The following is a 25,452-nucleotide window of genomic DNA, read 5'->3' on the forward strand; positions in this document are numbered from 1 at the left end:
TGGCGCCGCTCGCGACTTATAAAAACATGCCAAATCATATTCTACGTCTAGTCTGAACAGAATCTCGTCGATTGTAATATTAATAATCCCTCATCTCTATCATTTCCGCGATATATGATTTCGTATAAGCCTCCTACTTAAGCCTAGACCTTACAGAGCTTTATCCTACAGTGCTGAACGGCTATGCCTATCAATGGTCAACTAGCATGTCTTCTCGGTTATTCGAAGAGGCTATGGGGGTATTTAATGTAAGTTATTTGGCATGAGAACTTCGCTGTATCCAGTTCCCTAACATAGAGTGGATGCGGTTGGCAGGGTGCATGATGCCGGAGGACCAAAATTGGGCATTGACATGGGTCTGAAATAGGCAAGTGGAATGGCCGGACACAATCAGCGTAGGAAGCGGTGGTCCCCTGAGTCGATTGATTCGTATTTAAACCGCCCATCCCATCCTCATTATCGTCGTCGTCGTTGTCACATAAGTAGCGCCAGACTCCCTCGTGGATTCTTCATACATGGATTCAACACAGATACCCATCACCGCGCCGCCTAGCAACGACATCATCTATGACCCTTCTCACATCACTGAAAATACAATTCTCCCCCGGTCCGAGGAATTTGAATTGCGGAAGCCCCACGGATGCCCCGAAAATGAGCTTCTCGTCTGGCCCTTCCCCGGGCTACTGAGCGACATACGAGTTTTGGATCCTACGGCATCTCCCAAGGATACCTACGCGAAGAGGCAACCATTTGTCGTTCATGGCGCCGATGGAGCCTCGCAAACCTTTCATCCAATCGCCTCATTGCCCGCCTGCTATCCCCTCGTTTCTCGCCTCCCTATCGAGGTCGATCACCTGAAAGAATTTGAGTCTGTGTGCCACAAAATCTCCGAACAGCACGAGTTCGAGCTAGACGACGACGGAAACGAGGTCAGCGAATATTGCATCGACGAAGAATGCCAAGACCACCCCTGGCGATATTATCAAAATCCGCCAAAGCTGCATGTCGACGCCAAGCAGAGACCGTTCGTCACGTTGGGTGAGGTGGTAGTGGCTGTTCACGACTGGCTTCATACACTTCACGACGATATCATTCTCGCCGAGTCGGCGACGTTTGGGGATGCATGGGGTCAGCAATGGCCGCCATTCATATCGCGAGACACAATGTTCTGGATTGACGGGTGCGCGGCGAGTGGGTACGTGACTTTGACTCAACAGGGTCCCAATGGAAGTGGAAACGGGCATGATAGAGATAGATATTGGGAGGAACGGTTGGGGCGGATGGCACAGAAGCGGAAGCAACTGACGGACGAGGTTGGGTTTACTACAACTACGGATTAGCCTCGTTGTATGATTGTATCCTAGATGTGACAAGCTTGGCAAACCTTTCGTAATGACCAGATGGAAGCCGTCTTCACTCTTCGAGCTGGTCGAGACTGGTCTTAGGTATTTCTTCTGCTGGACACCTATTCTCCGTCGAATTCACGGCTGACCATCAGTGATCCAGGGAAACGTGCCCCCAAATGCCTCAATGGTTCTGATAGAAGGTAGCTTCGAACTGAGAGACAAAGCCACGAAGTTGTATCCTCAAACTGTGTTCTTTCTTTGTTCTAAGCTACTCACACTTCGCTGATTGCTATTTCAGTAATCCGTCATTTCCATCATTTCCACACGAAAACGCGTACTTGACCACTAGGTACTCAAGCCCAGACCTTGCGGAACTTCTCATCAAACTCCTGCTGCAAGAGTCTGAATGCCCGGTACACCTTCACCAAACCCGTTCCATCATCTTCATCCCGGCTGGGAAGGTCTCCAGAAGACTCGTCCGTGCTGCCATGCATGTCAGAGGAGTCGTTAGCGTCGTTGTCCGAACCATCGCTGTCCATCCAAGACTCTGGAACTTCTTCCTCGCTCTTCGGCTTGCGTTTGGGCTTGATGTTTTGGGCCTGAGGAGCTGCTGCGGAGGTCTCTGAAGTTCGTGTGCCGTTTAAGCATCCATCTTCCGCGTTGTCGGCTTCTCCGTCAATAATATCCGCAACATCCATAACGTCAATCATCGATGCATCATCAAACTCGGCACCACTCTTATCGAGGAAGTTGGCCAGACTAGTAACGATTGTCGCCAGAATGAGGGAAAAGTCTTTGAGGTGGAACCACACGTCGCCTCTCTTGATTCCGTTGTCACGTACCAGGGCTTCCATGTCGCCGTGCTTGAAGAAGTCCAAGATGTATGCATTAAACGGCACGTTGTTGGTTTCGGCAGGTGTAATCGGGATGTACGGAATGGACTCCTCCTCAAGGAAAACTCCGCTTCGAACCGTCTCGCACAACTCGTGAATGGTTTCAAAATCGTCTGCAAAGCCGGACAGTGCCGCGAATGGGGATCGGATGGTAGTTGCCGGGAGAATCGGAATATTGATTGCTGGCATATCGTGCCAGGCGGAGTCACAACGAGGTTGGACCCGTCGCTTCGTGAAAGGCAGAACATCGTCTGGGACATTTCTGAGATGCTTCCTGATGTAGCTCCGGACGTAGATCAGAAAGATGTTCAGGGTCTCTCGATTATGATCAGTGAGGAGTCTCTCAGCTGTTTCCGGGAGCTTGGGGAGGATGACAACAGATGGAGATCGATGAACAACCTTCTCGAGCCATTCCTTGTTCATAAAGCGGAAGCAAGGGATGCGACAAAACAGATGGCACAGAACCGTCAGTAGCTCCAGAAGCATATCCTTGCGCTTGCTGATGTCGTTCACGTCTTCGCACAGCTCATGCAGGTATCCTCCTTTCATCAGAGAGTGGAAAGCAAAGGCAGCGTTTTCGGTGAAGTAGAGATGTCCCACGAGACCGGAAAAGTTGAGAGGGGCTCCATTGGCAGACAGCAGGTGTTGTCTTCTGAGATACTCAATTGAGAAACGCAGATGGTGCTTGATGGACAGTTGAGAGGACGGGCCCCCGAGGAAGAGGCGAGTCTGCGTCAAGAGAGATTGGACTGCCTTTGTCGCAAAGTCGGAGTCGTTCGTACCATTCAAGAGGCCAAAGAGGCGCAGAATCAGAGTGACAGACATTGGAAACTGGCCTCTCAAGTCGGGCAAGCGAGACGACATAATCTCCATCGCTCGTTGATGGCGGATTCCGTGGAAGACGACATTGCCGAGGAGATCGAAGCCTCGGCGACCAGCACGACCCGACGCTTGACGATAATTGAGGGCTGTCAGAAAGGGGGAGTCGCCTGCGAAGACGACCGTCTTGCATGGCATGTTCAAACCGAGCGCCAGAGTACCTGTTGCAATGACGGCGGTCAAGAAACCCTTGCGGAAGAGCATTTCCACCCTTTCGTTCACTTTTAGCTGACTGTCCCAAGAGATACTCTCCGTACACCTCCTCGTGAGAGACAACTTACACCTGACGGTACTGCCTGTTCATGCCCGCATGGTGGACACCCAGCCCTCGACGCAGCGCAGTCAAAATAGGCTTCTTGATGTTGGCATATGCCAAATTTTCAATCATCTCCTCGAGCTCTTCTCTCGAAAGCTTTGTCGAGTCTGCGAAGCTGAACTGCTCGATAGGCGCCGAGGGATCGAAGCTTGCCCACTGGCTAGCCTCCTGGCTCGAATCCTCTCGGAGATGATCCAACTTGCCGAAAGCCGTGCCGTCGTCTTTGTCATCTCGACGGCTTCCAGAGGCTTTGGTGGACTTTGGCTTTTTCGCTGCGAGGCCATCTTGCCATTTTTGATAAGACTTCAGCTTCTTGTGCCACTCGGCGCTCTCTGTGCGGTACTTCTCCTCGGCTTTCTCCAGTCTCTGAAGAACCTCGGAGAGAATCATCTCGCATCCCACGCGGTCGTAGTTGAAGAGGATGGCCGGCAAGGCTCCTCGTGATCGCAGATCGATGAGAAGAGGAAATGTCGTTTCAATAGTCTTCTTGACATCTGTGCTAGGCTTCGAAGAGGCATCAAATTTCTGGCGCAAGGCGGGGTAAGGCGAAGATGGATCAGCCATCCACGTATGCAGTTGCTCTTTGAGAGCAACCTCCCACTCCACCACATCGGATTTCTTGACCACGTCAGGCAAGGCGGAGGCGGGGTCAAGTCTGCGTTCGACAGGATAAGAATCGTTGGCACACTCGATCATCGCGTCCCAAAGCTGAAGGCAGTCACGCGGCTCCAGACTAACATCATTCAACGTGTCTTTGCTCCTGGGAATGGGTTAGCGTTGTTGGCCTTCCATTAGTAAAGGCTCGAATTAAACTTACTTGTCGACGATACTCCCAACTGGATGCACGAACACAAATCGGTCGGAGCGAATGCCATCGGCATCCAGGCCAGGCGTGGGAAGACGTTCAACGGGTTCAAGACCATCAAACTTCCACTGCTCCATATCTGGGGGCTGGTACATGAACTTTCGCAGATCCGAGTATCTCGCAGAGTGGACAACCATCTCAAGGTCAAAGCCCTTCGCCTTCTGGGTCCCAGCCACCCACTCCTTGAACTCGAGAGGGTTTCCGACTGTTGCAGACAATGCAATAATAGGGCAAGGGGCCAAAAGCAGAAGTTGCTCCCAGATGATGCCGTCTTCTGCCTGGCCAATGCAGTGAACTTCGTCGAAGATGATGCGCTTCACTCTGTGAGACCAAGAATTTGACTTTTTGGCATTGGATGGGGCCAAGAGCATAATCTGCAGAATATGAGGAACAGTGACCAGTACTTGGCAGCCAGTTGCGTTATTGATGCGGTAGTCGCGGGTATGGATTGCCCAGATAGATCGGCCGGCGGTGTGGTACGTCTTCGAGAACCTGCCCTGGATCTCGGCCGCGATCTGGTTCACAAGCGCCTTTGTAGGAGCGACATACACAAGAACGTCGTCGTCGTTGGCTTGGAGGACCTTCTTCATGGCGTAGAATGAGATGAATGTCTTTCCGGCAGAAGTTGGGGCCACCACGAAGAGACTCTTGTCTTCGTCGATTGCATCAAGAACCCTTCTCTGCCAGGCATCTGGCTCGAAAGGAACACGGACATCAGGGGCAGAGTCGAAACTTCGTTCCAGATACGGGCCGCAATGCTCCAACTGGAACTTGCGAGCTGCCCTCTCCTCAAAGAACCCTCTCTTCAGAACCTCTTTCGCGATAGCCGTCTTGCTTGCGAAGGGAATCGGGCGGTCGATGGCTGTGGAATCGGAGCTCGGAGGGAGCGGGAGCCGCATGGCGCATGCAAGGGATTCGAGATGCCTCCTTGTTGGTTTGGTGAGAGACACCGTATTCATGAGCGACAAATGGGAGCGAAGGAGGGCGATGATGCTCATATCTGTGCAGTATTATGTCAGCATATTGCCTCGTAGTTCAATCTCCCTTCCATGGAACGCTCTCATCCTACCTTTGGCGATGAAGGCCGGCTCGCCGAGGAGCTCCAACAAAGTCTCGCAAATGTACAGCAACAACTCTCCTCCAAATATCTGTCTGTCTTGATTCGAGAGACCCAGCATGTACCTGTTTGCCTTCAGATATCTCTTGGCCGGCGACTGGATCTTGTTGAAGTCCTGGCACTGCTGTGCAAAGAAAGTGACAACAGCAGCACCTCTCGAATCCAGTTTGGCATTCTTGAGGTCTTCGCCTGCTTTCCGGGCATTGATCGTTCCACTTCCTGCGCCGCGTTTAACTGCCTTGGCGGCGTCTTTCTTTGAAAGCTGCTTCTTCCAGTTGTTCGCCTCCGCATCGTCTTTTCCGTTGTCTGCTTGGCCGTCGTTGCGGGTGCCACGAGCAACAATAGGCTCTGGCTCGATGTTCTTGCCAGAAGCATTGGTCAAGCTAGCCGAATACTTCATGGTATCCGCCATGAATCTCTGCATTCTTCTTTGGGCTCGCCATTCCATCGGCTTGCTTGGGGTTTTAGCGTCGATCGGCCTCTTCGCATTATGCCAGTGTGTGAGTTCCTGGAAGATCTTGAAGCCCGTAGATGACTGCTGCCACTCTTCGTCGGTGTCAAGCCAGATCTCCTCCAAGTACGAGTCCAATACTGGATGGCTGAAGGGTAGTACTTGGTTTGCGGCGCGTGTCTTCTTCAGCTCAATGTTGAGTTGTTCGAAGTTGGGGGCGGCTTTCGACGCAGGCTGCTCGTTCGGGGGGCCTTGTTGAGACAGGAGGCGCCCCATATCCACATCGACAAGGTGGCGGATTCTTCTGTCATAATATTCAAAATGATGAAACTTCACAGCCAGTTTCATAGATTGAAGCTTTTGCAAAATGTGCAGAAAGACCCGTCCGTCCACCAGGTCGAAGACTCTCCAGTTGACATGCGTACCCATGGACTTGCGGCTAACCATCCACTTCCGAATCATTGGGATGGCGATGTTCGAGAACCCTTCGAGAAACGAAGCGACATCATCCGGGATGCTCTTCTCGAGCGGACCACAGGATCGTTGAGCCAGCTCAGTGTGTTCAAGAAGGTCAATGTGGATAAGAAAAGCAGTAACACAATGCTCAGTAGCAGCGTCGGGCTTCGCCGAGTACAAAGTGGCACACGCAACAAAAGCGATCACATCTCGCACCCTGACTTCCGTGGTATCATTGAGATGAACAGGTTCGAGTTCCGACCAGTCGTCGATTTTCGATGCAAACTCGACCCACCCATCAGTCGTGATGCTGCGGGGCGCGGGTTCAGTTACTTCGATGGGATCTTCGGAACGCGCCGACGTGACGACATGAGTGTAGACCTGTTTCACCGTCAGCCATGCTTTTTGGGGTAATGCTGGATGATGAGCACTAACCTTGGAACTCCGGAACTCAATATCATCCATGAATGCGAGGTTATGTCCCTGGTCGGCGAACAACCGCATGGCCTTGAGGTGATTACCGCTACCGACGCCGTCGTTCACCTCAGGCGTCGAGTCGAAGTCGCTTCCCTGAGAACACATCACAAAGTGAAGACAGTTCTTCTCCATGTACTCTTCGAATTCCTTGCTTTGGATGGTAGAGAAAACAAAGCTCATGGGTGTTCCATTCCTGATGGGGTCCGTTGGAGGATCCGTCGAAGCATCCCAAGAATCGTCTGACGAATCTTCCGTCCAAGGATTTCTGGTTCTTTGGTCGCGTGTCTTCGGGGTGCGCAGATGCTCCATGAGAACGGCACGCGTCAACAGGTACTTGTGTCGGTTTTTCTCGAGAACATCGTGCGGGACGCAAAGGTGCTCTTGGCTGTCGAACCAGAGGACATGGAAGTTGCAACCGCGCTCCTTCAATTTGCTGAGGAATGTCTCAACGGCGTGAACCGCGTGGAGTAGTTGAAAGCCATCTGTGTAATCATTAGCGATGAAACGTCATTGAAGAAGACCCACTGAGTTTGGGAAAGAGATGAAAAGAGAACAAACTTTTGAAGTCGACTTTGGCCTGCGCAACACAGTGGGCAACGAGCGACTCGCCATGGAAGGCGAAGAGCTCCTTCCCAGCGAAGTCACCGACGATGTCGACTCTGAGAGGACTCAATGATGATTTCCATGACTTCAGAGCCGCAAGAGTCGGGCCCTCTTCGGACGCCATGATTGATGTCGATACCGATCCTGTTGAGGGCAGGCGCAATATCCTTCGGAGATTGATGGGTGTTTGTCAGATTGGATGGGTAAGATAAGCACTACTTCCAGGTTGAACCTCAAAAGTGGGAGGCTATGGTGATACAGGACGTAGAGATAACCAAAGGATGAAGAATTCTCGATTTGCGGTCGGTGGATGAGAGGGGGAGATGAGGAGTTGAGAAGAGACAGAGGATGTGGAGGTGGTGAGGTGGTAAGGTAGCAAGGCAGCGGTCAATGGAAGAGGCCGTTTGTTGTCGATCGAGCAGACTTTTCAGCCCTCCTTCTGAATTGGTAATTGGAGACGTTCTTTGGATAATACTCGTATTCACAAATTGCTGCAAGCTCCAAGATCACTTATTTGACTCTTGCCCTTGAGCCTTATTGACACAAGTGAAGCATGTGCACAATGCAGGAGGTCTTCAAGAAGTGTATTTTCTTTATTAAGCAAGAAGAAGCCTGTGGAAAGATCAATTTCGCTGCGTCTTGAAACCAACCTCCTCCTGGCTTTGTTCGTCCACTTCGTCACTGTGGCGGTGTGTTGCCTGTTGGTGCTGCAGGAGGCCGTCAACCACCAAGCGACCTCATTGGCCGGCATGATGAGAGATGCGCATCTCCCAATTTTGATTTACTGCCTCCAATTTTTTTCAATCTCTAATTATCACTTGAGGCACAGGTTTGCTGAGTGTTGCTCCGGGTGCTGGGGTATCAACGTGGAGGTCATCACGGAGTTCCAGGCAGCCAAGCTGGGAGTCAGACATGACGTAATCACAACTCGGCAGGTCGTTAACCAGGCGTCAAACCTTCACTGAAAAAGATCTCATCTATTCTTTAGCATTAAGGAAGACGCATTCCTTATGTCTTTGGCAGTAAAGTTATCTGCTTCCGACAATCTATCCTCCTAAGACGCTGACCGGGCTGGGGTAGGCAGTGTTTGCTCCTTTTTCAACTGATTCGAACGCCCCGAAGTCTCACACCACTTGGCATGATGGGCTTGGTGTTCCCGCATTTGTTGAGATCAGTCAATGGCACAGCGTAATCTCTTGATTCAGCGTTTCCAGACACGAGCCCCTAGCAACAGAGGAACAAAAGCCTCATCCCATGCTCGGAACTACTCGAACGTTTCACCAAGCTCTTGAACATGAAAGCACATCACCATGATAGAATGCTGCTTACAAACTGCTTGGAATCGCATAGCTAATCGGCCAGGTGAAAGCCTGACCCAAACTCTCCAACTTGCAGACCGCTCCAACCCTGCTCTGTCGGTGGCCTCGACTAATCACCATGGGATGTCGCGCATGACCTGCATATCCTCGGAGAGCGGAAGTCGCCATCATCTTCCCCGCGAGAGCTAACATGGACCCATCCAGCCCCCCGCGATGCAACGCCGGCAAGGTTCCCCGACTGTCACGATCCGTTTCAAACAAAACTCCAAGCTCCTATGTCGATCATTTATGAATCGGTAGGATCTCTCCCCTGAACACCCAAGACTCTCGGCAGAGTCGTGAGAAGACCAGCGACACTCGCAAACAAGGGTTCCGCGGAGGCAAGTAGGCGTCATACGAGGTGCCCTGACTTCCCTACTTGGCATGTTAGCATGTTTCCGTGTTTCCATGTTTCCAGGTCTATCTGCCGGCGGGTGAGGAGAAAAACATGGGACTGAAAAGAGGCTGCAGCTTCAGATATGCCCTCCAGCGCAAACCCAAAAACCACCGTCCGATCTCGCCACCCAATCACCCAGCCCTCACAATTCGACTCATCTCTCCTGTTGAGTCGTGTTCCTTCCCCTTTCAAAACCAACCTGACTCCTATCTCCCCAAACTCTCTTCCTCTTGACTCGATCCGACCGTCGATTAACTTCCCACCTGACTAGACGCCGGCAAAATGGGCTCCATCGCCCAGCCGTACAAGAGCCGCCGCCGCCTCACCGGCGACGGAAGCGGTGGCGCCAACAGCACATCGGGCACGGAAATGGACTACGAGGCGCTCATCATCGGCGGCGGGTTCGGGGGCGTCTACGCGCTGCACCAGCTCCGCCGGCTCGGGCTGCGCGCGCACATCGTCGAGGCCGGCGCCGCGCTCGGGGGCGTGTGGCACTGGAACCGGTACCCCGGCGCGCGCGTCGACTCCGAGGCGCCGTACTACCAGCTCTCGGTCAAGGAGGTGTGGAAGAACTGGGCGTGGTCGCAGCGGTTCCCCGGGCACGAGGAGATCAAGCGGTACTTCCGGCACGTGGACGCTGTGTTGGACATCTCGCGGGATGTGAGCTACGGGACTGTTGTTGTTGGGGCTGATTTTGACGAGGAGACGGGGTTGTGGAGCGTTGAGACGGATAAAGGGCGGATGATCACGGCGAGGTTTCTGATTCCGGCGACGGGGAGCTCGAATAAGCGGTACGAACCAAGTTTTGCGGGTATGGAGGATTTCGAGGGGGTCGTGGTGCACTCGGCGTCGTGGCCGGAGGGGGGCATCGACTTTCGGGGGAAGAAGGTTGCGGTGATCGGGGCCGGGGCGACTGGGGTGCAGTGCGTGCAGGAGATTGCGAAAGCGGACGGCGTCGAGCTGACGGTGTACATCCGCAACCCGAACATTGCGCTGCCGATGGTGCAGCGGGAGATGACGGAGATGGAGCAGCGGCAGCTCAAGTCGGTGTATGGGATCCTCTTCAGGGCTGCGAGGGAGAGCATGCCGGGGCTGCCGTGCGACGGGACGACGAAGGTGGCGGCGCAGGCTTCGGAGGAGGAGAGGGAGGCGTTCTGGGAGGAGCTGTGGCATCGAGGGGGCTTCAACTTCCAGGCCGGGAACTATGTGGACTACTTGATCGACGAGAAGGCGAATCGGTCCATGTACGAGTTTTGGAAGAAAAAGACGGGGCCGAGGGTGCGGGATCCGGCGAAGAGGGCGATTGTGGTGCCGGAGGAGCCGCCGTTCCCCTTTGCGACGAAGAGGAGCAGCCTGGAGCAGGACTACTACGAGTGTCTTGACCAGGACAATGTCGAGGTTGTAGGAGTGAAGAAGTACCCCATCCGAAAGTTCTCGAAAAGGGGTATCGTGACGGAGGATGGGACGGAGAGGGAGCATGATATTATTTTGCTCGCGACGGGCTACGATAACTGTACGGGCAGCCTGACAAGCATGGGATTGAGAGGGAAAGATGGTGTTGACATGAAGGACAGGTGGAAAGATGGTGTTTGGACGTATCTCGGGCTCATGGTCAGGGGATGCCCGAATATGTTTATGATATACGGTCCTCAAGGCAAGTTTCAACCTGGCAGGCGTCAAGATGCGCAAGCTAACGACTTCCTCAAACAGCACCCACAGCTCTCACGAACGCTCCGCCCTTCATCGAGCAGCAAGTCGAATTCATCACCGACTTCATAGCCAAGCTGCGTAATGAGAACGTCAAGTCCATCGAGCCTCGGCGCGAAGCAGAAGAGCAGTGGAAAGAGTTGATTCTATCCATGAACGAGGCAACTCTGTTCCGGAAAAACGACTCTTCGTGGTACCTCGGCGCCAACATACCGGGTAAGCCGAGAGAACAGCTCAACTACGTCGGCGGCATTCCGCCGTATATGAAAGCTTGCCGCGAAGGGACAAGCGACTGGAGGAATTTTGATGTTGTCAGGATGGGTGGAGAGAAAAGCATAGCCAATGGCGAGGCTGCCAGGCCCCTGAATTAGATGGCTGAGAGTAGAGCGACTATGGCACGGTGAGAGGATAGAGCTTACGAGGAAGTTTTCATAATACATAGCCTTGGAATTGAATCAGCATTACTACTGCCTAAGTACCTTATCCCTCGTAACCTGCCATTGCCTGGCTATCGTGAGGCTCTCGTCTGCCGTGTTAGGGGGCACACACACCTGGTGTCGTAAGGCAAGGTTATTTCCCACAACCGCCATGGAATTGCGCGGTCTATGAGTCTAGGCAGGCTTCTAGATTTTCGAAACCTCTTAGAAACTTGCTCGTCTACTTTTGCTTTCTAAATGTCGGCATCTGCTCCGGCTGCCCAGCCGCAGCGAGAACGGATAGCCTCAAGTTTGTGTCTACCGGCACCTATCCCCATTTCCCGATCCAAACTAGTACAGAAAAACCATCTCTATTTCTTTTTATTGACAGGTAGTTTCATCTCCTACTACATAGCAAGCTTCAATTACGAGATCTCAGGATTCTAGCATCCGGGTGGTACATTCAGGGCGCGAAGGTCTAGATGGTCTCATGGCATCCATAGCTACTGTACGGGCATATTCACTCAATAAATTCGCTTTTCCGACAAACTTCATTGCCTTACACGCTTTCATGATCTAGAGTAATGCACTCGTTAATACAAAGTGCTATGGTGTGAAGAAGTCGAGCCAATATTGTCGCGAGCAATCCGAAACACCAATATGCACATCAAAGGTAATCAAAACTTCTCACGCGACACAAACTCATGCAAAACTGCTAAAACTATCGTAAACCAGTGTAAAACTCATTAAAGAATTAGCTCAAGGTAGTTTCATTAGATTCTACAACTGGCATCAGTCTCAAAACCGCGACTTCATCTTACCCATCCACATCACGACCCCCTTCACATCCAATACCATCAACAAATGACCTCCACCAATCTCACACGCATCAACGAAAACCACCAGAGGAATGAAAATGAATCAACCAATGACTCAACATTAACTAGTCTCGAAATGCAGAGCCGTCACTCTCCACGACTCTCAAAACCTTCCGCCGCAGCTCTCCACGACTCACACCATCCACCACCAACCACTCACAACCCTCGGAGCTCTACAAACATCGGCAGAATACACCTTACTCATTCCCCGCCGTCCTCTAAATTTCTAAAACAGAATCTGACTGTCCTCCCCCCCGCACGCCTGCCCGCGCGCGGGTGCACATCACCTTACCTGCACAGATCAGTCTTTCTTCGGCACATCACAGCAGTCCAGCACCAGCATCAGACGGAGCGAACGAAACGGTCTGGACCTGTCTTCACTTTCCATCCCCGCTGACGCAGTGGCGATCCATCGGAAAGTCTATCGCAGCTTCAAAACAGCAGTGCGAACCGAGGATCGAGAAAAGCTCACATCACACACACGGCACACGGCACACGGACCATCCACATGCACCTCACCTCCCATCTTCACAAAAGGTGATGTGCATCTCCGCACTGCCGATAAAACCTTACCCTTTTCCGTCCAGTGCGAGTGCGATAAGAGGTGAGGGGGGGGGGGGGCCTTCTGTTCGGACGACGGGGAGTCGTCCGGGCTCGAAGAGACGGAGCGCTCCGGCGAAGTTTTCGACACCCAACGGGACATTGAACTTTCGCCTGCTGAGCCGACGACGGGAGGCCGCAGGTGTGGCGCACCGAGACCCATGACGCCACAGGTGCGGGGTATCGGTGCTGTGGCTGGTCAGTGTGATGTGGCTGTGCAGCCACAGCGTCACAGTTGCGCCGTGCCGGGCTGGCAGAAAACCTGCTCGGATGGCATGATCGTCAGGGGGCAGACGGGACACGGGAATTGATGGTTGCGCGAATCACTCGAGGTAAAATGCCTGGCCGACGAACGAGCATTCGAGGATGGACTGTGTTGTTTGTGGCAACATGTATGTGAGTGTTTTGCAGCGAAGATCACCAGATGAGTGGACGAGAGGAAAGGAGGAGCTACCACACTGCCACGACACGTGATGTTATGTAAACCAACTGTCTGTGGCTTTACTGCGGTAAATCTGCCAGAATCATGATTGCTGACATAACCGGGCGTTGGTCGGCACACCGAATGACGGCAGTGGTGCGACCAAAAACGTGGTGAGATGTTTCTATTCCAGGGAACTACGCCGCGGAAAAGGGTGACATTGAGCCCCGTCGCCACGGAATGTTTTCCATTGCTGTTCACTTTCCGGCAGTGTTGCCAAATTGCACTGAATTTTTGCAGTGGCTCATGCGTTATTTGGCAGCGGACGGGAAGAGCGCCCCCAGTCTCCCGGCCGAGGCTTGGCTCTGTGCAATTAACGCTAAGCCCGAAATGAGAAGAAATGTCTTGAACCTCCGAAAGGGACTGAGTCGTGAAGGTTGTTTGTTCCGGGCTCAGCCCCTCCCCGGTACGAAAGAGCCTGATAACGGAATTTTAACATGTTCTGCCCCCTCCCAAAAGTTTGTTCGAATCAAGCCTGGCTGGCTCGACGGCTTGGACGGGTTTATTGCCTGGTGGGGACGGGTTGTGTTGGAATGTGGGATAATGGTGCGTTCACCGGCGCGGTGTGCTTGACCGGCAAGGTCGTATTGGGCGATGAACAGAGCAATGTGGAGAGAGGAAAGCAAAAGAAACACAACCGTTTGGGAGAGGCTTGGGGACGGCAAGGCTCTTCTTGGATATACCATTGCAGTTAAAGCTTGGGATGTCCGGGTCAGGAGTCGAGGGTCTTTCGATGAGGGGTTGGAGGGAGCCTGCTGCCCTAGGGCCGAAGGGGCAGAATATCGGCTGTCGTTCTAGAACGACGAGATGGCATCGATACTCCAGACTGGCACCGAGGACGACCCCTCAGCTGAAGGTGTGACTGGCCGGATCTAGGAAACCCTGATCTGCTGGCGATGCGCCGATGTGGGCGATCAAACCGACGCCATTCCCGTGGGCATCAGTGGATAGGGGCGAAAAGCATGCCATGGGTTTATGGGATGACAGGCCGTCAGGAGTGCATCTCTGCAGACAGACTGCAGGCTACGTCTGGCAAGACGTCCTCTTTCGGCCTCTCGAGGGGCTGAAAATCTGGTGTAATGCTTCATGATGCGACCCCTATTTCCTTCAAAGCCTTCAAAGCCTTGTCGTTATTGGCCGCAAGCCATGGCGGACGGGGTAGTGGAATGCTGGCAGGTGCTAAGTGCCGGGACGCCGGGGCAGGCCATGTCGGGGCTGGATATGGGTTGGGTTGGGCGAAGGACGGAAAGACGGCCGTTCTGGCTCAGTGGTGTTGTTGGAATGGATTCGTGGGAAGTGCCGCAGGTGAAACAAGGCGTCGCGCTGTTGCTATTTTTGAACACCAACGTCATGGTTCGCTGGGGAGCAGCAGCAAGCGGCACCACAGCCAGCATTAGCTAATGTTGATCGCTGCGGCATAACAATGGGCTTAGATGGAACTTTATGTAAGCTTCCCCGGGGGCCCGGACGACGCTTAGTGGCCAGTAGTGCGCCGGCCGTGGCTCTTGTGGCTCTTGGGGGAGTTGTGCATCCACTGGCGGCGTGTGCGAAGGCGTGCAAACGGAAACGAGAGTCAGCGCGGTGCTCGGAGGCACAAAGAATTGAGCAGCTCGGCCGCCGGGAATGTGGGAGGACGTCGGGGGAGGTGGGGTGAAAGCGAGGTGGCCGAGACGCTCTCGACGCTGGAAGGGTTTGTGGAGCAGCACGAGCTAGAGAATGCCGAAACGGCGCCGGGGTAGTCATTGGCCGGCTCAGCATCCGCGGCCTAAAATCGAGACTCGAAGAGACGGTCCAGACTCCAGGGTAGGCGAGATGGTGAGGAACATGAGCTTGTCCTCGAGTCTGGGGGCTGCAACAAGCTCAATTTCCATTGTGTATCGGCCAGACGAGGTCTCCTGCTGGCCGCCTTGTCTGATTCTTTCGCTGTTCGGTATTTGCAACAGCTGAACGATTTCTGTCGGAGTCTGCCGCATCGGCCAGGAAGTTCGGCAGAATTGGGTATTTTCGTAAAGTCTATTTGCCCGTTTCCGTTTGGCATGTTTCTGCTGGCATCGCGAGCAAGCCAGTCGGCGCCCCTGCCAGATGATTGACAGTAAACAACGGTGGTGAACAGGCAGGCTTGCTGACAGCCACCGGGTGCGCAATGTTTTCCCAACGGACGGCACAGCCCACGGGCACAGGGCGAATCAACATCCCTCCACTGGCAGATTACCAGACGGTGGTGGTGATTTGCTGGGAGCAACTATCGGTCCAGTTGATAGCGGCCGTGGAGGCAGTGCATGAATTATCGAGGTAGGGTCAGGGAGCGGAGATTCAACGATCTGACCAGCGTCCCACAGGAATGAAGCTCTGCACAGCGAGCGGCATTTCCATCACGAAAGGGACATCCCCTGGACGGGCTGGCCACTGGCGATCAAGTGAGCCCGGCTCGGGAGGTGCAGGCAGTCTGGAGTCTGGATGGAATGAAATGTGCCCATTCCGATGCGGCGTGAATAAGAGCGAGGGCCAGTGATAATGCTCGGTGTGCACGGACGAGGTGGGCACCAAAGTCCAAACTCTTTTGATTTATGCCGTTGAGAACGGACGGAGGACAGCTTCCTGTTCGGGGCAGCTGAAAGATTTGGAGCCGCGGGAATGAAATTGTGTCAGCGCATGGCAAAACACGACCCTCCGTGTTGAGAGCATCTTCGGAGGAGCCTTTCGTGATGTGGGCGTGGGAGGCGAGAGTCGAGACGAGAGCCACAATCTATGCCGTGATCTGTGCTTCAAGGGGAACGACCGAGAGTCGATGGTGAGGTGAGGTCGAGGATGAGGCTGTAGGAGAAAACCGTTGCAGTTGCAGATGGCTGAAAGTGGTATGGCGATACTGAGAATAGGTGTCAGAGGGGGCTGAATTGCAACGGCGGGTTTTTGGTGTTTGTAGATGGATGCAAGGCAGGAAGAGGCAGATAAGCCTACTTGGAGCAGCTGGACGATTTGAAGATTGCGACGATCATGAACCGAAATTGTGGTCTGGCATGGAGGCGGAGCAGACAACCTTCCTGTAGGGTGAGCGGCAGCGACTGCGATTTGCTGGTGGTGGAAAGAGCGAGAGCTCGAGCTGCAGCAATTCGACGCCAACGTCAGAGCGCCAATTGGAACAGCCACGCCCGGAACGCGGCAGCTTTGTAGCAGATACTTTGATTCATGAGTTAAAGTGGCGATGATGGAAGTACCGCTACCTGCTGTCAGACCAGGCGAGTGCGAACAGGGGCGCCGCGCAGTCACAACCCTCCGTCCGCCGCCTCCGTCGGGCAGTGAGTCGTTGAACAGCGGCTGCTCAGCATCGTATTGTCGCTCTCGGATTTCAGTGTTGCGCCCGAAGCCATAGACGGGATTCAGTTGAAGGCCAGCGCCGCCCTCGGGCCCGAGTTGGGTGTTCCTCGAGTTCTCTTTCGGGGCAATTCGAACTGCTTCTGCTGACAATTCGCGAGGATGGAAGCGAGCCATAACGACACCGACACCGACACCGACAACGTCGACGACGCAGCCACGTGCTGTGCCGTGTAATGATGGGCATTCCAGTCGTAGGCTTCCTCGCCAGTGCTGTCGTCAGTATCTGCCAAAAAACCTCTCTCGCGGAGTGGAATCGCACACATTTTCGCAGTGGGTGATGGCACACAAATCACGGATAAATTCAACAGAACTGAAAAAAAAAAAAGTCAATCGGCAGGCACCTTCGTGGGGGAGTCGTCGTCAGCAGTTGGCCGGTACGGGTGCATCCAATGGCGCCATAGAAAAAAAAGTCGGCGGCTTGCGCTGTCTTGATATCAAAACAAGCGGTCTCTTGGGGGGTGTCGGGCGCGAGTGACGAGGCCTCGTCGAATTCCACCGCAGCGGGACAGTCGCGGCCTCAGCAAAAGGACGCAGAAAAGCAGTATTGGTTAGGACGGTTAGCCGTCAGCGCACCCCAAAAGGGCAGCTGGCGTCGTCACCCTCAGGCCGCAGACGTGTCTTCCTGCCCTCTTTCTGTGCCAGCGACGGGCTGCCATTGGCTGATGGCAGGTGCATCGGCGTCCAGTACGAGTGCCCCCAGGTTGCAATGTTTCCTGCCTGCTGTACGGACGGAAGTACCTGCACCTGCGTGCGTGCGTGCGTGCCTGCCTGTCATCTAGTAATTATCCTATCGCCGGGCACGGCAAGAGCAATTCGAAAAGCAACTGCCTGATGATGCTGCATTATGATTATGGGAAAGGGCACACGACCAGCGCCTGCCTCACGTTGGGTGCCTCTTGCCTTCCAGTGCACCTGCTGTAGGTCATCGTAGAAAACAACGGCAGGAAGTACCTACTGGCAATAGGCTCAACAGCACCTGCCATAATTACCTTACGGCGTATCGATATCAGCATCAGCATCAGAATCAGCACCGCATCAGCAGCAACACCGCTGAAGGAAAGGCAAAAGCCGTCAGCCAAGTGCCCGGGTATCCATTGGCTCGGGCTCGCTTCCTAGCCTCTTCGCGCTAGTCCCAATGTGGGCTCCTCATCCATCGGCTTACGCGTCCCTCTTTCCTTCCCATCAGCGCCCCCCCTCCTCCAGCGAGCAGGCATCCCTGTTCAGCCCGCCCAGAAGCCCGCTTGGCCCGCTTTCTGACCCTGGTCCTCCGAAGACTCTGTCTCTCTCTCAGTCTCGACGGAACGGCCACTCAGTGAGTGACTGCAGAGGAAACGGAAGCCCCGTGCCCTGTGCGCTGCACTCCCTTTTTCTGTTACAGACGCCCACCCTGCCCCCGTTACCTCCTCAGGACTGACAACCGTCCACCCCCGGTCCTATCTGTCCTGTCCTCTGGCTGTTCCGTCCTGCGCTGTACCCCCGTACCTAGAAATCCATACATCCTCTGCCCAGACCCCCCTCCCTCATCTACCCTCCACTGCCTTTTCTTGTCCGTCACTTCCTGTTCTTCTTTCCCTTTTCTCCATTCATCATTTCAACCAACTCCGACCATCCAAACCACCAAACGAAACATCGTCCTGAGGCATTGGATCCCATCGTCACCAGCCTCATCATCGACTGCGTATACTACTAGGAACCGAATCGGGTCCACGATCACACCGACGGCGTTTGCCACCTCTATCCAACAATCCCACCTCGACATCAAAAGGGCTCCACCCTTCTAAACCGACGAGATGACCGACAACATCGACGCTCTCCTCGACTTCAGCGAGTACGACAACGTCTCGTACCAGTCTCCCTCCCTCTCTCCCGCTGCCACCGCAAAGAACACCTTCTCTCGCCCATCAGTCAGCTCCGTCGCGACACCAACTCTGCCTTCCGCATCACAGCCTCTCACCGGCCCGAGCCATCAGTATGAGTTGTACAAGCAGCAGACCGGCATCGTCCCCGGTGCCCTCGCAAACACACTGGCCGTGAACGAGGCCAACCCCCAGATCACTGGCTACAACGGTGGATTCAGCCTGGACTACCTCCACGGTGGAATGAGCCCCGAGAACGACCTGTTTGACTTCAACACGTCTCCTTCCCAGAACTCCACTGGCTTGGATATGGACATGGAATTCGACTCTCCTCCCGAGTCCCAGTTCTTCTTCCCCAACTCTACCGTCAACCCCACTGCCATCGGCGGACAGGAGTCGCCTGTCGTCCCCTCCCAGCAGGGCAACGTTGGCAGACTCTGGCCCGGCATGCACTCTCAGGCCGCGCTCGCCAAGGCCCAGGCCCAGCAGAGGCAACAGCAGCAGATCATCCAGCAGCAGCAGCAGCGCCAACAGATGGGCCAGCAGAAGCAGCGCACCAAGAGCCAGCAGCCTACCGACCCCATCGTCGAGCAGAAGATCACCCAGCTCCTCAACTCCATGCGTGCTAAGCCCGCTTCCGACGACGGCAACCCGGCTCCTCTTATGAACCTGCCTCGCCCCAAGAAGGATGAGGAGGACATGGACGAGGACGAGAGGCTGCTTGCCAGCGAGGAGGGCAAGAAGCTCAGCAGCAAGGAGCGTCGCCAGCTGCGCAACAAGGTTTCCGCCCGCGCCTTCCGTTCCCGCAGAAAGGGTAAGCAATCACCATCACGACCAGCTCACATGGATCCCGCTAACACTTCGCAGAATACATCACCCAGCTCGAGGCCGAGATTGCCAACAAGGTCACCGAGAACGGCGACCTCCGCGCCCACAACCATGCCCTGGCCGACGAGAACAAGCGTCTCCAGGACCTCACCCGCATGCTCCTGTCTTCTCCCTCATTCTCCAACTTTCTTGACCACCTGAGCACCAACCCCCAGGCTGTTCCCCAGCAGCCCGCCCCCGCCGTCAAGGTCGAGAGACAGCCCGAGCAGCGCCAGATCCCCAAGGACGTCAACCCCTACAACAACCAGCAGCAGCAGATTGGCATGGCTATGATCCCTGAGCAGAACATGGACTTCTCCATGCTTCAGATGGAGAACGCCGACTTCAACTACCAGCCCCAGGTCTTCACCGTCCAGACTCCCGAGGCCCCTGTCTCCATCGACACCGAGGTCCTCTCCGGCAAGTCCTCCAACTTTGTCGGCGAGCACTTCGAGTCCGATGATGAGAAGATCGAGCTCCCCGCCATCGAGGCTCCCAAGTCCCTGGCTCCCGAGGTTGTCTCCCCGGCCGCCGCCGCCGAGGAGGTCTTCGACGACGAGTTCGAGAACGACCCCGAGTTTGCTCTCTACCACTCTGCCCCTGCCCCTGCTACCGAAGGACCCCTCGAACTGGACACCGAGGCTTTCTCCCACGTCGAGATCTTCGGTGGTGTCGAGAGCGAGAAGGTCCTTGCCCGCTACGAGCTTGTTGATGCTTCGGAAGAGGAGCAAAATGCCTGTGTCGCCATGGCCAAGGTGCAACGCATCGCCGCCAGCCTCGAGCCTGTCCTCGCGAGATTAGAGTCTCTCTGCCTCTAATTGCTCATTCGCTACTCCACCTTCTTTTTAGCACCTTTATTACGGGCATTGTGCGTTACACCATTTCCTGTGCATACTAGCTTGATATCTGGGACATGGCGTTGGGGTTGACATGGGGGAAATCACTACTACACCCTAACCGGGATGGCATCTACTTTCATATTTTGTGTTTATTTTGTATCTGTGGCGGATGAAAAGAATTCTATAGGAACCAAGCAGGTTCGGTATGATTGATGATTGTTATCATTGGCGAGCAAGAGATGGAATTCAACGGTCGGCCTTAGTCGCCATCGTGTACTAGATAGATTGGGCGCTCCCGCAACTCGATCTAAACAATAAAGAGAATCTGAAAACATATTCGTTCCTCCCGTGCCCTCGTTCCGTGATGTCTTGGTTGCAAACACTTGCCGTTACGCCCATGGCACTTACAATGGGTCCGGCGAGCGGTTGAAGCACGAAACGTCGCGTGGTCAGCCTCAGGAAAGTGCTCAACGCATGGTTTTCAGCCGATGTTCGCATCCTCTCCACTCCACTCATTCATGCCTTGCAAAACCCGAATAGCCTATCAGCGCGCCTGTCAATGAAACGCCTTGGCTTTCTTCTCAGCTTTGATCAGCTCTTGGTCTTTTGCTCTCTGAAATCTAGCTCACCACCCCGACCAGATCGCAGGAACATTGCACGGAAATCTCGTGGCATTTCCCGAGGATTCCCACCTTCCGGCTGCGAAGGGGTCCCTGCTTTCCACGCCTGGCTAGCCATGTGTTTGGCCAGATCCTCCACACCATGGTCACCCACCCCCCTGGTTTACAGCCCTTGCTTCCGTGCTTGCACTCGAAGGACGCCGGGATGAGGGTTGGGAATTGTAGGGAGGGGAGGCCTCTTGCCTCTCAGGGCAGGGGGGGGACGGGGTGCTGGTTGGTGGCGTTGGCGGTTGCCGACCCGTGCCGATGGCCCAGAACGACGGTAGGGGGGAGTATGGTAGTGCAGGTACGGATAGATAGTATCTTGTCTAGTCTGGTGCTTTGGGGGCCGGGTTTTCCGACGCCAGGGACCCGGCGACGACGGTGCGGCGCGGCATTGGCATTGGTTATGGACTACTTTGTATGGTATGGAGTATGGATGGCGGCATTGCGAGTTGGGATTTCGAGGGTGAAAGGTTGTATGGAGGAGCTTGTGTTTGGCGTTGTGGTCTTGGCTTTGTACGAGGGAGTTGTATTCCTTTCACCCTTGATGGGAGGAGGTGAGATGGACATGGGATGGCAGCAGAGTGGCCATGGGGAAGATTCTTGGCGGCGGTGGGATGTAACTGTACGTAGAGATGCCGTCTGGTCGTTCGGGTGAGGGATGGATCTGCGATGTGGATGCTGCGGGATGAGGCAAATGTTGGTGTTTCTTGATTCTGGTGCTTGTGAGCCTATTGTAACATGCTCACCGTGAGCTGTTCACGATATCCAACGAACGGTATGAGAAAACCCAAACCCATTTATGACACATTATACCTCGAGACACATACTCTAATTACAACACATAAAGGCCATCTACAGATCACAAATCACCCCAATCCTCCCTAATAAGATCCGCCCCCTTCTCGCCAACCATGTACACGCTCGCCACAATATTAACATCCGGCAGGATCGGGATGATGGAGCAGTCCACCACCCGCAGGCCGTCGACGCCGTACACGCGCAGCCGCGGGTCGACGACGCCGCCGTCGGCCTCGGGGAGCATCTGGTTCGTCCCCGAGGCGTGCCAGTTGGGGATGGTGTTCTGGCGGACGTACGCGAGCACGGCGTCCTCGTCGTCCTCGGCGACGGCGGCCGCGCCGGGGGAGACCTCGCCGTGGTCGGGCCCGACGGTGAAGGCGGACATGCGCGGGTGGGCGAGGATCTTGCGCAGGTATTTGAAGGAGGCGAGGGCGATTTTGCGGTCTGTTTCGTGGGCGTAGTACTTTTGGGAAAGTTAGCTTTGTGTTCGTGAGAGATGGGCAGGGGGAGAGACGGACGTTGGGGTTGATGAGGGGGAACTCGGCCATGGAGTTCGAGCGCAGCGTGACATTCCCGCGGGACAGGGCGACCATGCTTGACGCGGTGAGGCTGATGTACGTCTCGTTGGATTTGGGCGTGTAGTACGGCGTCGGGCCGGAGGGGTAGAAGACGCTCTCGAAGAGGTACTCGATGTGGGACTGGTTGCCGAGCCCCGCGGCGAGAATGGGCTCGGCGCCGATGGCGCGCAGTTCGTCGGCGGAGAGGCGCTGGAAGGCGTTGGTGATGCCCGAGGGCGCGGTGTACTCGCCGGTGAGGTTGGCGGCGAACTGGTCCTGGGCGGCGCGCAGGGAGGCGAAGGTGGCGGCCATGTCGGTGGTGGAGAACTCGGGCGTGGAGAGGGCCATGATGGAGAAGACGGAGTGGTCGTTGAGGTGCTGGCCGACGTTCTCGTTGATGTGGACGGGCGTGATGCCGAACTTGGAGAGCTGGGCGGAGGGGCCGATGCCCTGGTTTTGGTGTTAGTGAAGGTCATGATGGGAAGGGGAGAGGGGACTGGCTTACGGAGACCATGAGGAGTTGGGGCGAGTTGAAGGCGCCGGAGCTCACGATGACCTCCTTCTTCGCGGAGACCTCGTAGACGATGCCGGTGGGGTGGTCCATGAACGCGACGCCCGTGGCCTTGGGTTTCGCTCCCGTGGTGTCGAAGTTGATCTTCCACACGGGGGCGAAGTACAGCACGTCGAGGTTCTTGCGGCCGAGAGCCTGCTTCAGGTACGAGTCGTAGCTCGAGCTGCGGTGGAACTTGCTGTCCAGGTGCCCCGTCCCCTGCTTCACGCCGGTGCTGTTCCCCGTGTTGTAGTCCTTCACAATCGGAATCTGCAGCGCCTCTGCCGCGGCCTCGATGAAGCCCACCCCCGACGGCGGGACGTAGCCCTGGAAGCCGAGCTGCAGCGGCCCGTCCGCGTACGCGGCGGGGTCCCACGTCTTGTAGCTGACATCGAACCCCTTGGCGGCGTGGTCGTCGGGCGGGTTGAAGGAGGTGCCGCGGACGAAGAGCGGGTAGACGTCGGCCCAGCCCCAGCCGGGGTTGCCGACGCGGACCCAGTCGTCGTAGACGGAGGCGCTGCCGCGGCCGTAGTAGAAGCCGTTGGTGACGGAGGAGCCGCCGAGGCAGCGGCCGCGGTGGTAGCGCAGGATGCGGCCGTCGAGGTGTTCCTGGGGCGTGGTGTAGAAGGACCAGTCGATGGCGGTGCCGCCGAGGAACTGGTTGCCGCCGGGGGCCTTGTAGGCGGAGACGACGTCCGGGTTCGGCCCCGCTTCGAGGACGAGGACCCGGTTTTTGCCGGATTCGCTCAGCCGGTTGGCGAGCACGAGGCCGGCGGTGCCGCCTGGGGGGTGGGGTGGTGCAGGTTAGCATTTAGACTTTTATATGGTTCGATTGTGATATGTGTTGTTTAGACTATGCTTTTTGGGTTTCTTGGTATGTCTTGACATGCAGGAAATGGATGGGATGAGGGACTGGTAAGGTGCGAGAGCGAGACCGACGCGGTGATGTCACGTACCTCCTGCGATGATGAAGTCGTATTCATCCTGGATTGTTTCGCGGTCTATGCCTTTGAGCGGTGCTGCGGATGTGTATGCGATGAGCAGCGCGAGTGCGCTCTGCAGCGTGAGTTGGTATTTCATCGTCGTGACTGCTCAGGCTCTTTGAAGTGTCCGCTGCGATGGACTGGGCGCAACCGATGAAGTTGGGAGGCCGGCGAAGGGAACGGAGGAAGTCAGGTTGAAGCAATTGATCCGTCGACTGACAAGTCTCGATGGCCCTCTTCTTGGATCCCACAAGACGGGAGAAGGGGGGCTTCAACAAAAGATATACTCCTCGTCATCATGACCACCACTATCACCCCCAATCTCTAAACAGTTGAGACCTCATTCTTGGTTGGACGACTGTTCTCCAAGACAAGAAAGCCTGAATGAACGCCTTTCCAGTTTGCGCAATGGCCTGCGTCATCGTACTTTTGCGCGTCAGCCCCGGGCGAAAGCGAGGCGTGCCGTCGGCGTGCTTGGCAAAAGACCGAAATGTGTTGATGTTTTGGTCTCGGCGCATTCAATAGCTGGAAGGAAAATCTGGGGGAGCAGGGGTTTGGAGGAGAGTTGGAGCAGATGTCAGGCTTGACAGCTGCAGCGACATCTGGGGAACCTTTGAGTGTTAGCGGACATGCTTTCAACCATGCATGTCACTAACATATGTGGAGTATATGAGATGTCAGCTTGAAAGCTCCAAGAGACAGAATTGAGAGCTTTCGCGGCTCAGCAAGACCCAAAACCCAACTTTCTGCAGATCATATGAGAAGGCATCAGCGGGGGGAGAATTGTGGCACAGCAGCCTCTAGCAGAACACAATTGAGACAGGCCACACTCAACGAGCTACCTACATTATACGCGGTCGCGAAGGATCGAAAACGACGTATGTCAAGACATTCCGCCGACTGGGATTCCCGTCTAGCGCCGCGTCCGCGTGCCGGTGCTCCCGCGGTTGGTAGTTGGCAGCTCCCGTCCCGCGAAAAAGGTTCTGGCGGACGTTGTCGAAAGTTCAGCAGAAGCAAGCTACCTTACCTATAATAAGTAGCTTAAATTTAAGGTCTCTTTTCGTCCAAATGCCGGGAAGAATGACTTGCTGCTTCCCTTCTTGGCAGTTTGCTGATGGATTGGTCCTTCCTGTATCCTCGGGAGGTAAGAAACGGGACTTGGCCAGCGAGCGCCAAGATGCGTACTGGAAGGATGAAGGGCCGATGCGAAGCTCTCAGCTTTTGCCCGGCGTGTAGTGTACGACCTGCATTGTGCTTTTCCCCGCAGGAACCCCAAGCCGCTGCCGAGCCTCCATAGGATCGGTGTGAGATTAGGGCGTCACGGGAGCGGTGATCAGGAACATGCCTACTGCGAATAGCCATCTCTCCGGCTCGATGCCGCGTCTATTTGAAAGGCAGGCTGACTGGAGGCAAATGTTATTTGTGTTTAACCTTGTTTTCTAAGGGATGCGACCGTATTTCTCGGGTTTCTCTCAAATTCGACCTGGTTTCACCGTCTACCGAGCTGGCCGCGGGGCTTACGTAGAGGATCGCGCTGGCGGCTTGGCCATGCGGGCTGCGGCGCCTCGTTGATCGGCATCTATTCCGCCTTGGGCAACTTGAAGTCGTCCGTTCGATAAAGTGGTGAGCTTTCTGTCTCACATAATCCTGCTCTTGTGCGGAAGGAAAGCTTGGAAACAGTGAGACTTGGGAATAACCGAAGCGCTTGACTGTTATTGCCTG

The 25,452-nt window shown here is 55.1% G+C and overlaps 5 protein-coding genes across 5 annotated transcripts; 3 read left to right on the forward strand and 2 right to left on the reverse strand.

The window, feature by feature from the left end:
- Positions 1-515: 515 nt before the first annotated feature.
- CGGC5_v009221 (uncharacterized protein) lies at positions 516-1,340 on the forward strand (the record flags this gene model as incomplete). The annotated part of the gene is made up of 1 exon (XM_032027264.2): positions 516-1,340. The coding sequence occupies one exon, from the start codon at positions 516-518 to the stop codon at positions 1,338-1,340; it is 825 nt and encodes a 274-aa protein (XP_031876366.2).
- Positions 1,341-1,699: 359 nt separating this feature from the next.
- CGGC5_v009222 (putative helicase) lies at positions 1,700-7,527 on the reverse strand (the record flags this gene model as incomplete). The annotated part of the gene is made up of 6 exons (XM_032027265.1): positions 1,700-3,329; positions 3,400-4,194; positions 4,252-5,299; positions 5,369-6,704; positions 6,759-7,282; positions 7,359-7,527. 6 exons carry the CDS (start codon positions 7,525-7,527, stop codon positions 1,700-1,702), a joined length of 5,502 nt encoding a protein of 1,833 aa, XP_031876367.1.
- A 1,913-nt stretch (positions 7,528-9,440) lies between these two features.
- On the forward strand, positions 9,441-11,236 carry CGGC5_v009223 (Baeyer-Villiger monooxygenase; the record flags this gene model as incomplete). The annotated part of the gene is made up of 3 exons (XM_066152140.1): positions 9,441-10,671; positions 10,733-10,753; positions 10,869-11,236. The coding sequence occupies 3 exons, from the start codon at positions 9,441-9,443 to the stop codon at positions 11,234-11,236; spliced, it is 1,620 nt and encodes a 539-aa protein (XP_066008425.1).
- A 7,169-nt stretch (positions 11,237-18,405) lies between these two features.
- On the forward strand, positions 18,406-20,156 carry MBZ1 (BZIP-type transcription factor MBZ1; the record flags this gene model as incomplete). The annotated part of the gene is made up of 2 exons (XM_032027268.1): positions 18,406-19,285; positions 19,339-20,156. 2 exons carry the CDS (start codon positions 18,406-18,408, stop codon positions 20,154-20,156), a joined length of 1,698 nt encoding a protein of 565 aa, XP_031876364.1.
- Positions 20,157-21,701: 1,545 nt separating this feature from the next.
- patE-4 (Dehydrogenase patE) lies at positions 21,702-23,827 on the reverse strand (the record flags this gene model as incomplete). Its single annotated transcript, XM_032027269.1, has 4 exons — positions 21,702-22,103; positions 22,159-22,647; positions 22,703-23,529; positions 23,704-23,827. 4 exons carry the CDS (start codon positions 23,825-23,827, stop codon positions 21,702-21,704), a joined length of 1,842 nt encoding a protein of 613 aa, XP_031876365.1.
- Positions 23,828-25,452: the final 1,625 nt, after the last annotated feature.

The sequence above is a fragment of the Colletotrichum fructicola genome, assembly GCF_000319635.2.
Source record: "Colletotrichum fructicola Nara gc5 chromosome Unknown KSG_Nara_v1_contig05, whole genome shotgun sequence".
NCBI classification, from domain to species: domain Eukaryota; kingdom Fungi; phylum Ascomycota; class Sordariomycetes; order Glomerellales; family Glomerellaceae; genus Colletotrichum; species Colletotrichum fructicola.